The sequence below is a fragment of the Pipistrellus hanaki genome (genome assembly GCF_964339955.1).
Source record: "Pipistrellus hanaki genome assembly, chromosome: 3".
Classification (NCBI taxonomy): Eukaryota; Metazoa; Chordata; class Mammalia; order Chiroptera; family Vespertilionidae; genus Pipistrellus; species Pipistrellus hanaki.
This window is the reverse complement of record NC_140505.1, coordinates 132,658,817-132,675,337: the sequence shown is the minus strand read 5'-3', so window position 1 is coordinate 132,675,337 and position 16,521 is coordinate 132,658,817. Positions and strand designations below refer to the sequence as shown.

Here is a 16,521-nt window from a genome sequence, read left to right as displayed (position 1 = left end):
TCATCAATTTATTGTGTTTGAAAAGTGGATCCACAAACTAAGCTCTATTTTTAAAAAATCACTTATGTGTTAACTAACTTTTTGAACATTTCAAAAAATTATTCACAAGTATTCTTGGAACATCTGTGTGCAAAGCATTGTATTAGACCACGATGATAATAGTCTTGTCCTTGAAGTTTCCACCTGGTGATCAGAGAGATAACACAATCACAGAGAGTATACAGTGCACCACTCACTATGCCCAATGCATGGCTGGTCTGAGAATGCTCTTTTCATTAGGTAGTTCTAAGCCAAGTCTTTGAGGAGATAGGTCATGGCAGTGGATTAGTTGAAAGAAGAGAAGAGACTATTCTTGGGGGAGGTGATAAAACGTTCAAGGGAACAGAGAACTGCCAACCATATAATGAAAGCAAGACAAATTGATTGATTGGGGAGGAAATGATGAGGTTGGAATAAGGAAAGATAAGACTGGAGAGAGGTAAGGAATGTGGTTGGGGTTGGATAGAGCCTTGAGGAACTAGACTTGATAAGCAGGGCTCTCTCAAGGAACTCTGAGGCTTCTTTGAGGTTTTTGTGGGCAAGAGAACAGTTCTGGAATCAGCAGTAGATATCACAATTTTAAAGGAGGCCACTTATTCCAGGCCAGAACCCCAGTACTTGTTTGGATGTGCTGAACTATGAAATCATGTAAGGAACACACTAGATGAATGCCTGATGAGTAATGCAGATGCAGAGTACTGAAAGATAGCCAATCACAGACAGGAAGAATTTCATTGGACAAACAGACTTTAAACTGGAAATGCAACCAGCAATGTATTTATTGTTTTAGTTAGTGAAGGAGCTGCCAACGATTGCTGCCTTTTGGGTTTTTCAAAGGGCTCAAAGACTCAACATGACCTTCTGTAGACTATGCCCACCCGGGCATGTGTCAGGGTCTGGAGTTGTGGTATATGGGCACTAATTGAGAATTGTGGTTTCACAGTTGTTCATCAGTGTGTTCCTCTCTGCTCCAGAGCAAATCGGCCTCTTTCACAGACACTCAACTCTTGACTTTCTGCTAAGCCTGCCAGCAGAGATGTTAATGAGCAGTAGATATCCCCCAACCCCCACTTCCTTTACTGATGCACACACCTGTTCTCTAGTCACTGGAATGAGACCAACTAGTTTCATTCAAGGCACTGAACATCTGTCAGGTGGTAATGGCATTCAGTTCCCAACAGTCTCTGCCAAACTGCCAAACTTAAACTGGCTGGCCTAGATTACCCTCCCGAGTTTCTTTTAAATGAATCTTTCCCTTTGCTCTAAGTGTGGGCCTCCTTGGTTCTTGGTTCCTCTGTGTACAGCCTAGTGTTCTTAGGAATTCTTACTTTTCTGCCTTTGTCTATTAATTTTTTAATTCTTTGTAAGGAAAGGCAGCTTCTAGGAGATCTGTCATTTTGTTACACAGCCCTGATAATAGACTAAAAAAAAAAAGGACATTTCAAAACGTGTTAAACAGTGATCTTTTTGATGAGTAAGTCAGGGCTCTGTTTGTGTTGGAGAAATGGGAGATACTGTATTGTTACCTTTATTTTCGTTTCTGCATCTGGGGCTCAGATGATGGATCACAGAAGAGTTTACTGTACATCCTTTGACATTATCAAATAATGTTTTTAATGGTATGAAATAACCTGGAAGAATGTGCATAAAGTGAGATTAGGTGAAAAAAAGCCAAATTGAAGTAGCATTGATTACACGATTATAACTTGGTAGTACTACACATTTATGAATTAAAGAAATAGATTAAAATAAAACATAGAAAGTAAAGCATACCAAATAGAAAGTAAAACATACCAAAATATAAATAAGGCTGTATTTAGACAGAGAGATGTACCCTGTTTCCCCGAAAATAAGACAGTGTCTTATATTAATTTTTGCTCCCAAAGATGCACTAGGTCTTATTTTCAGGGGATGTCTTATTTTTCCATGAAGAAGAATACGGTACACATTTATTGTTAAATGAAAATAAAGGAAATTTATTACCTGTATATGGTATGGTAGTACGGTAGTTGTCAACACAAACCAGACAAACTGTGAATCCTACAGTATCAAGAATTTACTCATTTATTCAATGACAATCATGTCATCATCTTCTGGAACATCATCATAACAATCCAATTCCTGAATTTCCTGGTGAATTTCTTGTGACTCCATTTCTTTCAGAATCAGTGGACCAAATCTCTCATGTTTAGCCTAGGGGGGGCCTTGTTTTTTGGGGGATGTCTTATATTTCACTCAGAAAGAAACCTATAAGTAGGTCTTATTTTCGGAAGATGTCTTATTTTCGGGGAAACACGGTAGCTTTTAACTTAATGGCGTAGTTATTACTTCTATGCTATGTTTTTAAATAAAATTTATAATAATTGTAACATTTATATAATTGTATAATAAAAATAATGTTTATTAGAAAAAATAACCTGGCATCAGATCTTTCTATTTCAAACCGAGGAGTCAGAAGAAACTTCAAGAAGGAGTCTAGTTACTAAGTGATGTCTGAAAGTTCTATTTCTTTCATTCCCTGTAATTACTTCCACCTACCAAAGAAGCTTGATAATCTCACGCCTTTGTGGTTTTTAAAATAGTTTAAGAGATGAAGATTGTGAGGCCATAATTCTGCAGCCTGGAGCCCAAAGTGTGAGCAGCACCTTCGTCTAAGATCGACAAGGTGCCTGCACCGGCACTCAGTGCAGCAGAGAGGGAAGGAGCCCGGGAAATCCGCTCCAGCCCAGGGCCTCACACGCTCAGGCCACGGGTTTCTTCTCACGCGTATGATCTGAGCAACCGGGATGATCTCACGTTGGATCTCTTCTTGCTTTCGAATTCAGTGACACTGCGCCTGTCTATCTGTGTGCTGTGCTCTCCACCCAAAATCTAGGGGTTGTACCAGGAGAGCGATGTGAACCTATATTTTTAAAATCCTGGTTGTGCTTTATCCTGATCAACTTCAGAGTGGGGATGAGTTCAGGAGGCACCTCCAGAGATCCGCTCACCCTAGAGCAGGCGAGGCAAAGTCCTGAATTGCCTGTTCCCCAGAGCCTTCTCTCTCTCCTCCCCCCTTTCAACAACCAACCCAGATGGCATTGCTGTCTCTGTCTCTTGTCACTGGATATGTGTATGGCCTTTAGGTCAGGAAGATCTCGGTTCAAATCCCCGCTCTGCTACTTGCTGGCTGTGTGACCTTTGGCGAATTCCTTGAATCCCCAGAGGCTCAGTCTTCTCATCTGGAACTGAGCTGGCCACTACCGCACTCCTCCCCGGTGGTGGGGATGGAGGGAGATCATCTATAGAAGGCACAGTCCAGAGTTTGGCAATAAGCTGTACTTTCTTCCGCCTCATGGAGGCCACCTCTTCCACCTCCCAAGTGTCTCATCCACCAGCCCCGGGCCCGAGCACAGCAGTTGTCAGAGCACCATTGGGGTGCAGTGCTGATGATTAGAGCTTCCTTTATAGAAAGCTGACACCTGTCTTCCTGTGACCGCTCAGCCACTGTTTTGCACTAGAATTACCTATATACACCTAAAGAAAAGAGGAGATAAAAGTCCATTTCAATTCTGTTTTGTAATCAGCAGTTACTTAATCTCTTATGAGAATTGAATAAAAAAAATTTCCCCCCCTAGTTAACTATAGTAAATTGAAAGAGCACTGGACACAGGAAACAGAGGGCTAAGCTTTAATCCTGGCTCTGCCATTAAAAAATAATTTGCACCCTAGCCAGTTAGGCTCAGTGTATAGAGTGTCGGACCTTGGGCTGAAGGGTCTGGGGTTCAATTCTTGTCAAGGGCACGTAGTTCGGTTGCAGGCTCTATCCTTGGCCCTTGTCTCTCCCACATTCATGTTTCTCTCACTCTGTCTCTTCCTCTCCCTTTCGCTGTCTCTAAAAAAGAAAATCAGTGGCTCTAGCAGGTTTGGCTCAGTGGATAGAGTGTTGGCTTGCGGACTGAAGGGTTCCAGGTTCAATTCCACTAAAGGGCACATGCCAGCTTGATCCCCAGTAGGTGGCATGCAGGAGGCAGCCAATCAACGATGTTTTAATCTCTCCCTCTCCCTTCCTCTCTGAAATCAATAAAAATATTTTTAAAAACCCAATGGAAAAATATCCTCGGGTGAGTATAAACAACAACAACAACAACAAACTATTTTGCACCAAATAAGTAATTTCAACCATGTGGGCCTCATTTACTTCATCTGAAAAAGGAGCAATTATATTATATAGCAGTGATTATATAGCAGCGATGATAAGTCAGTTTCATCTCACATTTCATCTTTGATTGATTGGCAGTGACTTCCCACAGGCAGTATTGAAAGGGAATTGGGGGTGGAGGAGAGTGTACATTCTGACTCAATTAGTGTTGTTTGTCAAGAATATGGGAGAATGTTTTGGCAACATTGGGGCCACACATTTGCCAAATGAAGAAAGGTCCAATCTACTTATGGTTTAAAATTCCCTTAATTAACAAACTGACTATATCAACACATGTTTGCTTACTACTATCTTCTATAGACTCAACATCATGCTTATGTAAACAAAAAAAGCTAGTCTCTGAGGAAGAGTCAAATGGCATTCGTGCAGCTGTGCAGTGGGGACGTGGAGAAAGGAGGACCACTGTAATCCAGGGCAGTAGAGTGAAAACTTCCTGGAGGAAGTGAATATTAGGCTGCAGAGGGGCCTGGAAAAAAATGAGGGGGTGGGGAAATATACTGTTCCCTTCACTTTTCAAGTGAAGGGAACAGTATAAAGAAAGAGCACTGATTGGATGTGGAGAGAGTAGAGCGCCTGAAGAATGGCTCCTTTATATCATGAAAAAACAGGATGATGCAGCGATGACATGCGTGGACTCTGGCTTGCACATTTTGTGGTCAGCCCTGATTCTGACACTTATAACTGTGTGACAAAGCCAATTATTCACTTCTCTCTGCTTCAGTTTTTCCACCCATAAGATGGGGGAAATGATACTACTGCTTCAGAAGGATCATGTTATGTACTACTTTTTTTAATCATGGCAAAAAAAATGTAGCTGCCCATACAACAGCAAGATGCCTATCACCTGTATGAAAAGTATGGTCACTGGTACATGCAGCGCCCTGGATTGTAAGAGGGATGTCTGACTGCCCGTTTAGGCCCTATATCCTCTGATGAGACCCTCTATCCTGTTCCCCCCACCCTCACCCCAGCACAAATTTGGTGCACTAGGACTCTAATATTTTATATTTTATCTTTCCATGGTCTTAAAATTCTGAAAATGTTCATTTAGTAGGTTCTTTCAGAACTTCTTTGGACCTATTCTGAATAGTCGATGCCTTGAAACTAGCTAACCCAAGGTCCTCAGAGTCCAGGATTATTCTCTAACCTCTGTACCTTTGTTATTTCAAATTGCTGTCCTTGAACTTCTAGAGATACCCAACCAAGTTCCCTGGGACTTTAAGATCAGGTGGTGTGTGTAGAAGGGAAAATAGCCAACTCACATCCTTTAAAGCACATTTCCATTCCTTCTCTGAATATCAGGCACTCTGCTTGTGTTTCCTCACTTAATCCTTGTAACGATCCTGTGAGTGAAGCACTGTCAGATCTGTTTACCCACAGGGAAACAGAGGCTCAGGGGAATTGTGCTAGTTCGGTTGGAGATGCAATTTCACACCAACAGGAGGAATACCCTGCACTGACTGGGGCTTGACACAGAGTGTAGGACTCATAAGGCACCTGTCAAACAAAACCGAGCTCCAGTGCTATCTCTGAGTCCTGCCAGGCTTCAGTGGGAAAGAAACAGCTGCATCATCCCAGCGGGGAGTAAGGGTTTCTGTTCGCATCATTTTGGCCGGATGCAGTGCAGCAGGGAGGGCTGTGTGCACCCCTTCCAGTCATCTGCAGGTCCCGGAGAGACTGGGTCTTGCCTCATCTGTTGAGGGGTATCTTGGTGTGGCAACAGCAGTAACACAGGCAGCAAGATGTACTGTCGCCTCAGGCTGTCAACCAGAGGCCACGTGGGTCTTCTTTATCTCTGGGGCCTATTGGGTGGAGTCTGGACTTTTCCTGAGAGTTGCCAGGCACTCAGAGACTGGGTTACTGGGCACCAATAATGCCCCATAAAATCCTATAAAAATAAATGTATCTTTAAAAACCAATAATGCACGTACATCTCAAACATGGTATTTGTACTCACGTTCACATCCTGCATAGTAAGCTAGGTGTATCATCCTGCTTTATATTTAAGGCCCACGGGCTTCTCCTGAATCAGGAGACAGACTGGTGAGCAGAGAAAGCAATTCTTGTGGCCATTGAGGGATGCAGTTCCCACCAAAAAAGAATTGTTAGCAAGAGGGAGATGAAGTAATATTCCCAGAGTGAGGATGTAAGTCACCACCTGTGTAGGCTTTTCCCCATCTCCTTCGTGACCTTACCACTGATCTTAAGAATGATCTAGAGCAGTGTTTCCCAAAGTGTGGTACGCGTACCCCCAGGGGTACGGGAAGAGTTTGGTGGGGGTACGCGTTGCACCGGAGTTTGGTGGGGATATGCACTGCACCGTGCTTAGCTGAGCCTAATTCTACGTTCTCATGAGTACGAGGGGTACTCAGTGTTATGAAAATTATAGAAGGGGTACACATATGTCAAAAGTTTGGGAAACACTGATCTAGAGGACTCTGTTACAGTAAGTGGTTTTGTGGGAAAGGATAGAAGAAATAGGTTGCAGAGACACTAATTTAAGTGTGGGGGCCATTGGGTGTTTCTCACCTGTGTCTTTGGTAGCCACAACAGCTAGCAAGCTGCCCTTTTAGTGCACCATATTGTTACATGCGTTCAGTTATTTATGCTGCCTTTACTTTTTTAGTCTGTGTTTACCCCGATAGGATAAACGCATTCAGTTGACCTACGTGGTAGCTGAAGACACTTTATGTTGGAGCGTTCTATTTGAGGTAGAAGCAGGGGAAAGAATTAGGCAGGATTGATTGTTGACAGGCCTTTTGCAATTCCCGCTTTTCTGAAACAGAACATCCTTCTTCCTCAGCTACCATTGACCTTTATTTAGAACAGAGTAAATCACTGGGCTCGAAATTTATGGTTTACACTAAGGTCTGCTGGTATACAACTGGTCTTTTCACCAAATGTCATCATTCAACGTGTAAACACTGTGCCCCAGGACAATCACGCATTCTTACTGATGGCCTCTCGCTGCCCCGAACCCTCTCTGGGTTTTGCCGGGTAACGCATGGCGGTTTGGCAGGCCGCCTCTTACAGAACTACTTCACCAGCTGCGGGAAGCTTCCCACCAGTTCTGCCGAGGGCCAAAGAAACAGATTAGATTACGGGGGTTTTTGTTACTGCTTTTTTTATCTCTTGTACCTAGGAAAGAACTATTCTTTGGGAGTCTGAGTGATCCACAGATTTAGCTTTTTGCATTCTCATGGCTCTGGCATTCTAAGTTACGCTTTGAACCTTCTCCAGAGCTGATGGAGGAAGAAGAGGGCTAGCAGTTTGACAAGGAAAATCTGGTGTTCAGAGCTCTGCTGCCTCCTCCCGGGCTGAGATGAAGAGGGGCGGCCGCAAAGCAGGGCTGGGCCCTGAGTGCGGCAGAGGCTGGAGGGACGGGAGGCTGGTCCTGGTGTTGAGAGCTAACGAACCTCTCTGCACACCTCACTCCTGGCACTCGGAGTTGATCAGGGCATCCCAGGAAGCCCTGGCTTTGATCTGAAAGAGTGCAGTGCACACCCGTGGAAGAAGTAGTTATGAACTAAATGTCTGTTCTTACCGAGAGATGGAGAGAAGGTAGAATCTGGTTCTAGTATATTCCTCATCTTCAGAAGCATGTCAGGATAGTGAATGCTCTTTTCCAAATGGGAAACCCAAGGATGGGTGAGGAGCAACCTAGGTGTGTGAGACGCAGGCTGGTCTGAGAAGCTGCTGTCAGGAGAGAAAAGACAAGGCTGGGAGAGAAATGAGGACTGTGCTTCTGAGATAAGCCGCCTCCCAGATACAAGTCCCTCCCTGACTTTCTCCTCATTAGTGAAAGGACTGCACACAGGTAGGGGCTCCAGGGCTTATGCAGAAGGTGGGTTCTCTGGGATTTGCGGTTCTCCTGCCACCTTCAGGGGAGGGAGAGTGACATAAAGTTCAAGGCGTGTCTTTCTGATCTCAGGGAGCCCCATCATTTGTCCTAGACAAAGTCTGGATTAGAATCCTCGAGGCCTCCATTTCACATCCTTGAAACAGAGCCAAGACTGAATATTCGAATCACAGCAGTGCCTGCAGTTGGGGCGTGTGGAGTAACCTGCTGTCAGCCTGCTGGTCCAGGGGCAGCAGGGACTCAGGAGCTTTCGTGAGAGCCAGCACTTGCTGAGAATGAATAATCTCCTGTGTTTATCCTGAAGCTATTCTTCACGTTGAACAGGGGTGTGTGGCACTCTGAAGGTCCCGCCTGGCGTTGAGATGGGCAGGGGTCTCATACTAGCTTTGGTTTCAGGGCACAAAAACAAGCCCTTACCAAAGTTGAAAAGCAGATAACTTTCTCTTAGCTCACACCTCCCTCTTTCCTCAATGGCCATCTGCTCTCTTGTGAGGAATTAGTAACCCCCACCTAAGCCAGCGTTCACTGAGCATGCCCAGCAGTAGGCTGTGTCTGTGTCTGTGAGTTCTGTTGTTTTCCTCATTTCGCTCGTGAGGGAAGATGCTGCTGAGATTTCTGGGGTGAAGTGACCTGCCAGGGGCTACAGAGCCCGGTGGGCCATGGGAAATGGGGCTCCCCCTCAGCTTATGTTTTCCCGCCCCTCCTACAGCAGTCCTTCCAAGGTCAAACAAGCTCACACTTACTCCCAGCCGAGATGTGAAGTGACTATTAAGGTTTTTATGTGACGAACAGCTAAAATGGACTCCAAGACTTTGCCTTTGCCTCTTTAGACGGTTATATTTTATTTTATTTTTTATTTTTTTTAAATATATATTTTATTGATTTTGTACAGAGAGGAAGGGAGAGAGATAGAGAGTTAGAAACATCGATGAGAGAGAGTCATCGATCAGCTGCCTCTTGCACACCCCCTACTGGGGATATGCCCACAACCAAGGTACATGCCCTTGACCGGAATCGAACCCGGGACCTTTCAGTCCCCAAGCCGACGCTCTATCCATTGAGCCAAACCGGTTTCGGCTAGACGGTTATATTTTAAACAAGACTCAAAGACAAAGAAGCCATGGGGATGGGACTGTGGAGTAGGGTTGTCCTTAAAGCAGGGCCACTGAAGATTCCTCAAAACCTCGCAGCAGGTGAGTGGCTGTAGGCAGAGCATTCCAGCAGAGCTCCGTACACAGAGCTGACAGTTATTGGCTGAATTAGACCCAGGTCAGGTTCCCATCACGTGCAAGAAGAGCACAAGGAAGGCTGCTTTGGTTCACGTTAGTGCCTCCTATTGACGAACCATCAGCTTTATCCACCAATTCCACGTAGGCAGCTGCAAATTCGAAATGCCCACGCTTCCTAGGTCAGGATTTGGGTTTGGGGTCTATAGAACACTTGGAGTTAGGACACATTCTCACATTAAGAGAAGTGAGAATGTGTCCTACAGTTCGTGGAAAATTATGGATGGCTCTATTTTGTCCATATTTGTAATTAATAAGACACAAAGGGGAACTCGTCACATTGTTTTTCACCAAAATGTCTTCATGATGTTTTTGTCTTGTTTGTCCTTGCTCATCATTTTAGTGCCAACATACTTTTGGATGATGAGTTTCAACCCAAACTCACTGATTTCGCCATGGCACACTTCCGACCCCACCTGGAGCCTCAGAGCGCCACCATAAGCATGAGCAGTGGCGGCAGTAACCACCTGTGGTACATGCCAGAAGAGTACATCAGGCAGGGCAAGCTGTCCACTAAAACAGATGTCTACAGCTTTGGCATCGTAAGTACCGACAATGCTGTCAATTGAATGGGACGTTTGAAACCTGTATGATTTTAATTAAGCAATGTCATGCAACAAATGATCTCCTGTTACTCATTGTGTTATACATTAATTTTGGGTAATTGATCAGTAATAAAATATAAATTCATTAATTGGAATGAACTATATTCATTGCTATGGTTACTAGCCACCACTAAGATGTGGATGTAGTTAATATACGTAACTGACTTTCTGTGTCCTTTCTAGGTGATAATGGAAGTTCTGACTGGTTGTAAAGTGGTGTTGGATGACCCAAAGCACATTCAGCTGGTAAGACTTGTCCTCCTCTTTGCACCAGGGGCATCTTTCTGATAGGGTTCTAAATGAGGTTGTCTTCTTCTCCTCCCAGAGGGATCTCCTGATGGAACTGATGGAGAAGAGAGGCCTCGATTCATGTGTCTCATTTCTAGATAAGAAAGTGTTTCCCTGCCCTCGGAATTTTTCTGCCAAGCTCTTCTCTTTGGCGGGCCAGTGTGCTGCAACACGGGCAAAATTAAGACCATCAATGGATGAAGTACGTATGCACACAGTTTTATTAAAAACTGAATCCATAGGACAATGGAAAACTGGATAAATGTGTATCTAAGTAAATTCTTTATTGAGACAAATCCAGCCCCCCAAATAGAATTCTAATCTAATAGATAGCTTTTCTAGGTCGAAATGTCGCATCATCAGGTACTCCAATACACGTCATTCTTGGGTGGAACGAGGGCACCACAAACATTTTAAGGAAGAGACATAGAAATTTGGAGATAATGTTTTATTCAACCTTCATTAAGAGATCTGCCCATTAAAAATGCAGTGTGTATTCCCCTTATTGGTTTTTTATTCATCTGTCCATCTATTTAATCATCCACTCATTTATTTGTTTACAATAAACAAATATTTATTTAGTGCCTACTTTACAAGGGCCAGATGTTGTGCTGGGTGTTGGGGATACTGCAGCGATCAAGATACAGCTGCTGCCCTCATGCTCACTACCCACAGGGAGAGTGACCTCAGGAAACACGAGATTCAGGACAGAAAGATAAGGAACCTGGTAGATGGGAGCATGGAGTTAGTACATTTAGCTGATGGAAGTCAAGGAAGCTTCTTGATGGAGGGGCCAGTGGAGGGAGGCCCTGAAGAGAAGAGTGGATTTAGGCAGCTGGAAGGATGGACGGACATTCCAGGGAGAGAATACACACCTGCAAAGGCTCAGAGGGCTGGATTCCCTGTGGCTGAGACCACAGGTAGTTCTGCTTCTGTGGGATGGTGAGAAGGAAAAGCTTCATGGCTGTAATAGGAGGTTCCAGGTGATAGAGCAGGGGTGGGGAACCTTTTTTTTTTTTTTGCCAAGGGCCATTTGGATATTTATAGCATCATTTTGGGCCATCTAAAATTACCAACTTATAAATTAGTTCGCTGCCCTCTAAAATCAATAAAAACATATTTTTAAAAAATGATAAGAGATTGACCCCAGGTCAAAAAGTAGTGGTAGCAAATCTAGGCCTAAGGTCAGGTCTCTTGATATTCAGTTCAATGCAGTTTCTTTTATCCTTTGCTTCAAGTCACTTAATTTACTCATTAAAATGAAGGGTTTAGCTAATCTTTAATACCTCCTCATTCAAAATTCTCTAGTAGAACTGATTCGTGAAAACAAAAACACAGTCCTTCACAGGTAGACAGGAAAAGGGTAAAAAGGAGAGGTAGGCAAAGTTTAACTGGATGTTTGCTTGCTTCTTGGTTAATTAGGTCCTGACTACTCTCGAAAGCTCCCAAGCCAGCTTATACTTTGCTGAAGATCCTCCCACCTCACTCCGGTCTTTCAGGTGTCCTTCTCCCCTGTTCTTGGATAATGTGCCAAGTATTCCCGTGGAAGATGATGAAAGACAAAACAGACAGCCTCTGCTTCATGATAAACATTTGGGGAAAGAGAGAATGGCTCAGAAAATCCCTTTTGAGTGCAGCCAGTCTGAGGTTACTTACCTGGGCTTTGACAGGAAGATGGAGAGTAAGAGAAATGAGGACGCTTGCAAACTGCCTAGTTCTCCCCATGAAGAATGTTGGCCTGCAAAGCATGCAGCACCAGCCTGGAATTCAAGGGCCTCCGGTGTAGATGCGGACCCTTCTGGGGAAGCTGCAGGCCACTCTCCCAGGAGCAGGCCCGTGGAGACCAGCTGTTCCAGTGTATTTGTCTGGAATGAATGTGAGCAGGACAAAAAGGAATCCATCTTACCAGAAGATAAAGAAGATGACAAGTATTACCCAGGCACTTGAGTACAGGTGCCATCTTGGAAAGACATTGCCTTCATAAGTAATGCCCTGAGGATGATCCATGTGACCTTGGTAATGGGGATCAGCAATCTGGACGATCCCATTCTTTGCTCTCCAACTTGCAAAACTGGGGCCTTAAAAGTGTATTTTATCGGGTAATCGCCTCAGATCAAACCTAGGCTAAATTAGAGCCATTTGTGATCACTTAAGATCAGGGGCTCTGACTTCGGACAAACAAAGCGATCCAAACCGCCCCAAACGAGACTGGATTCTAATGTCCTTCACAGCATTGATCTGAGCCCTCAGATCCTCATTCTGCTACGTGTGTTCAGTTGGATTCCATCATTGGGTGTAGCTTGCCTGTGAAGTCGTAGGAAATGTCTAGTTTATAAATATTAATAGTTGCCCTTTAAAGAATTGCCTTTCCATGTCCTTTGATTGACCCGTGGCAGTTCCCTGTTCATCTCTATCAAGCTTGCCTGTCTGAAGATGAGCCAGGCTCACCCTTGGCTATTACATGATCTCTGCAGAGAGCGGATTCTTGCTCAAAATCTGTAGTCTGTATTTAAACTCTTATGATAACTTATCACATAGAATACAACTGTTGACTGTTATTACTGGTACAAGTTCTTTCTTTCTTTCTTTCTTTTTTTTTTTTTTTTTTTTTTTACAAACTTAGGTACCTATTATTATCCTAAGTAGGATGTATGAAATTTGAATCAAGTCATTTCTGTTTCTGATAAAATGGCTGGTCAGAAGGGCCTAGGCCTGCTTTTTGATTCTGTACCTTCCAGCTCTATGCCTTTGCTCCTGCTGTGTCCTGTATCTCCCTCTTACAATCTTACCGGTCCTTCAGGCACAGCAGAACTGCCGTCCTCCCGGAGACTTCCCTAATCTCTCCAGCTAGAGGTACTCACTCTATCAAGCATTATGTTTGTATTTATATTTTATACTCATCACTTTCTGAATGGTACCACCAAAGTTGCTTGTGCCATCTTCTCTCTCTCTGACCAGGCTTGTAAACTGCCTGATAGTTTTCTACTGTTGCTATAATGAATCATCACAGACTGAGTGAGCTAAAACAAAGAAGGTTAGTTATTTTGCAGTTCTGGAGGACAAAAGTCCGTGGCATTCCTCCTGGAGGCTTTAGGTGCAGATTTGTTCCCTCACCTAGTCAGGCTCCTGCCTTCCTTAGCTTCTGGCCTCTTCATCCTCAAAGCCAGTAGCGTAGCATCTTTGAATCTAGATCTCTCTTTCTCTCTGACTTCTTCTGTACCACCTATTTCTCATATGTTGGCCCTCCTGCCTCTCTCTTATAAGGATCCTTATGATTGCATTGGGTCCTCACAGATAATCCAGGAAAATCTCTGCATTTCAAGATCCGTAATTTAATCACATCTGTGATGTCTCTTTTCTTCTGTAAGTAATAAATTTTATCAGGTAATCGCCGCAGGTTTCTTAGGACATGGACATCATTGGGGACCATTGCTCTGTCACATTTCCTGATTGTGTAGGAGCTGTCTCTTCAAGGCCTAGCATGTTATCCTATACAATGCAAATGTTTTCTTATAAGTCAAGTTGAATTAAATTATCTCCGTGAACCCACATACTCCAACATTCAGCTATAGTAAATGCTGTTGAGTAAATTAACAAAGTGGGGATAATGATTGTCTTTGTGATGATGGATAGAAATACTCAAGAAAACCATTTCCAGAGGATTTATAACCACTCCCTCTTTAGGGCATGTAAAATGAAAGGGTGGGCCTCAGCTGCAGAGGAATAGGCACATGGCGTGTGTGTGTGTGTGTGTGTGTGTGTGTGTGTGTGTGTGTGTGGTTGGGTTAGTCATAGATTAGAGTCCAGATTAAAGAACAACTAATCAAAAACAAGAAGTTATCAGGAATTAGTGTCAGGTTAGCAGACCAAGGTCAGAAAAATGGAGCTACAGTTCTGGGGCACAAAGGATTTCGTGGCAGAAAATGAGCTTCAAAACATAATAAGCCTTAGTCTGATTGACAGATCCAAAGCAGACCCCAGTAAGCAGTTAGGAGAGGCCATGCTCACAGGCAGGGGCAGGTCTGCCAGCTGGCTGGCTATCCAGTGCTGTCTTTCGCTTGCGATTGCGATGTCTGTGTTCGCAGTGCTCCCAAATGGTCCCTCTGCTAAGACTAGTAAGGGAGCAGGCTTGGACTTGACTTCACATGATTTCAATTCTCGTGACCTGACCTGGCTGGCCACTCTCGATTATTCATGCTAATAAAAGGAAGCAGTAGACGTCTTTGGCATTTGGCATAATACGTAAACCATTCTGAGACTGATTTAGCTTGTTTTATTTGAAAATAGAAAATAGCAAATGTGTTGATTATTTTATCAGTATTAATTTTATCCTTCCAGATTGGCAAATATTGGAGCAATTGACAAGAATATGGGCAAAAGGACATTCTTGTTCACTTTTGGCTGGAGTGACAATTGGTACAACCTTTCTAAGAAGGCAATATGTCAATAAAGAATTGTTTAACAAAAAAAGAAGGCAATATGTATTAAAGTTGGTAATGTGTATAAAAAATTTAAACAACACACTTTCACCCAGCAATTTGTTTAGGAGTTTGTTCTAAACATTAGAGGCCTGGTGCATGAAAATTCATGCACTGGGGGGTTTGGGGGGGGTCCTTCAGCCTGGCTTGTCCCCTCTCACAGTCTGGGAGCCTTCAGGTGATATCCTACTGATGGCTTAGGCCCGCTCATTATAAAAATGAGCCATGGGGAGCGGGCCCAAGCCGAAGTCTGGCCTCCTACGGTAAGAGGCAACCGGGCCAAACAGGTGAAGGCACCACCCCCATCACCCCACTGCTGCTGCCACTGCTGGCCCCCATGACTGCCAGCCCTCCCTGCCTGCCCTCGGCCCTCACTCCTTAGTGCTGGCCCCACCCTGCCCACTGGTGGGTAGGGGGAGATCTGGGGCCAGACCGGCTGGGGAGGGGCTTGGGAGGTTGAGGCATAGCAGATCACACCCAGTTCAGCCTCTGCAGAGGCATGGCATGGGGACCAGGCCCACGCTGCTGCATCTGTGGCTGCCCTGTGGAAGGGGCAGCACTGGGACGAGCACCGCACAGTCCCCTCTCCCACGCCGCCTCTGCAAAAGGGGCCACGGAGCTGAACCAGCCAGTGCCGCCGCCTCTCCCATGCCACTGGCCCTCGGCCCTCGCAGCTGCTGCAGCTTTGTCCAGAAGGACGTCAGGAAGACATCCGGTCTATCTGGTCTAATTAGCATATTACCCTTTTATTCGTATAGATTCCCTGAGTGTGCCTAGCATGTTATCCTATACAGAGTTAGTGTTTTCTTATAAGTCAAGTTGAGTTAAATTATCAAGTGTGTAAATAAGGTGGCAAAGATGTACTTTATGAGATTTATGATATTAAAACATTGGAAACAGCCTAACTGCCCTTCAATAAAAGATGGGTTACATAAAGTGTAGCACACATATACAAATGACTTATATGCAACTGTCATTAAAGATTATTTAGATCATTGTTTATAACTCTGGAAATTTGTCACTGAAATAATATTTAATGAAAACTTGGACTCCAGAATAGCATGTTTTAATATGGCCTCATTTATAATACTGGGTATTTTAAAATAATGTATGTTTTATAGAGAGATCTTTGCCAAAAGGTTAATAATGTTTTTTTTTTTTTTTTCTGGCCTCTGGTATTTGGATGAGTTTTACTTTCTTTAGACTTTTATATATTTGAAATTTTTATAATGAGCATGTATCATTTTTATTTTCTGAAAACAATAAAGCTATTTTTATTTTGGAAAAAAATCCTCAACCTTTCTATATTTGCCCCCCTCTTCGCTTAGTTGTACCCTTGGTAACAACTGGCAACGGGCAATGCTGCTGCTGTTCCATTGCTCTTTATTCTTTCTGTCCTCACAGCTTAGTGACTGGAGCTCCCACATAGATTTGTCTGGATCCTCTGAGTAATGAGTTTTGAGAGGGCTTATGAAAAAGCAATCCAAGAGGCAAAACTAGACAAATTGAGATACAAGAATGGACAATGGCCCTGGCTGGTGTGGCTCAGTTGGTTGGGCATTATTCTGTACACTGAAAAGTTAATGATTTGATCCTGGTCAGGGCACATATTTGGGTTGTAGGCTCCATCTCCAGTAGGGGCCGTGCAGGAGGCAGCCCATAGCTGTTCTGCTCTCACATTGATGTTTCTCTTTCTCTAAAACTCAATAAAAACATCTTTTTAAAAATGGACAATAGATTACAGTACACAACTGAGAATACTTTA

At 43.8% G+C, this 16,521-nt stretch overlaps 1 protein-coding gene across 1 annotated transcript in view; it reads left to right on the top strand.

Moving 5' to 3' along the window:
* Window positions 1-16,043, top strand: part of IRAK3 (interleukin 1 receptor associated kinase 3) — a 73,445-nt gene extending 57,402 nt beyond the window's left edge. Inside the window, exons 9-12 of the mRNA XM_084877590.1 lie at window positions 9,729-9,927; window positions 10,174-10,236; window positions 10,316-10,480; window positions 11,701-16,043. Coding sequence (XP_084733716.1) covers window positions 9,729-9,927; window positions 10,174-10,236; window positions 10,316-10,480; window positions 11,701-12,225 — 952 coding nt within the window. The 3' untranslated portion in view covers window positions 12,226-16,043. The remainder of the gene's footprint in view (window positions 1-9,728; window positions 9,928-10,173; window positions 10,237-10,315; window positions 10,481-11,700) is intronic.
* The last annotated feature ends 478 nt before the right edge of the window (window positions 16,044-16,521 follow it).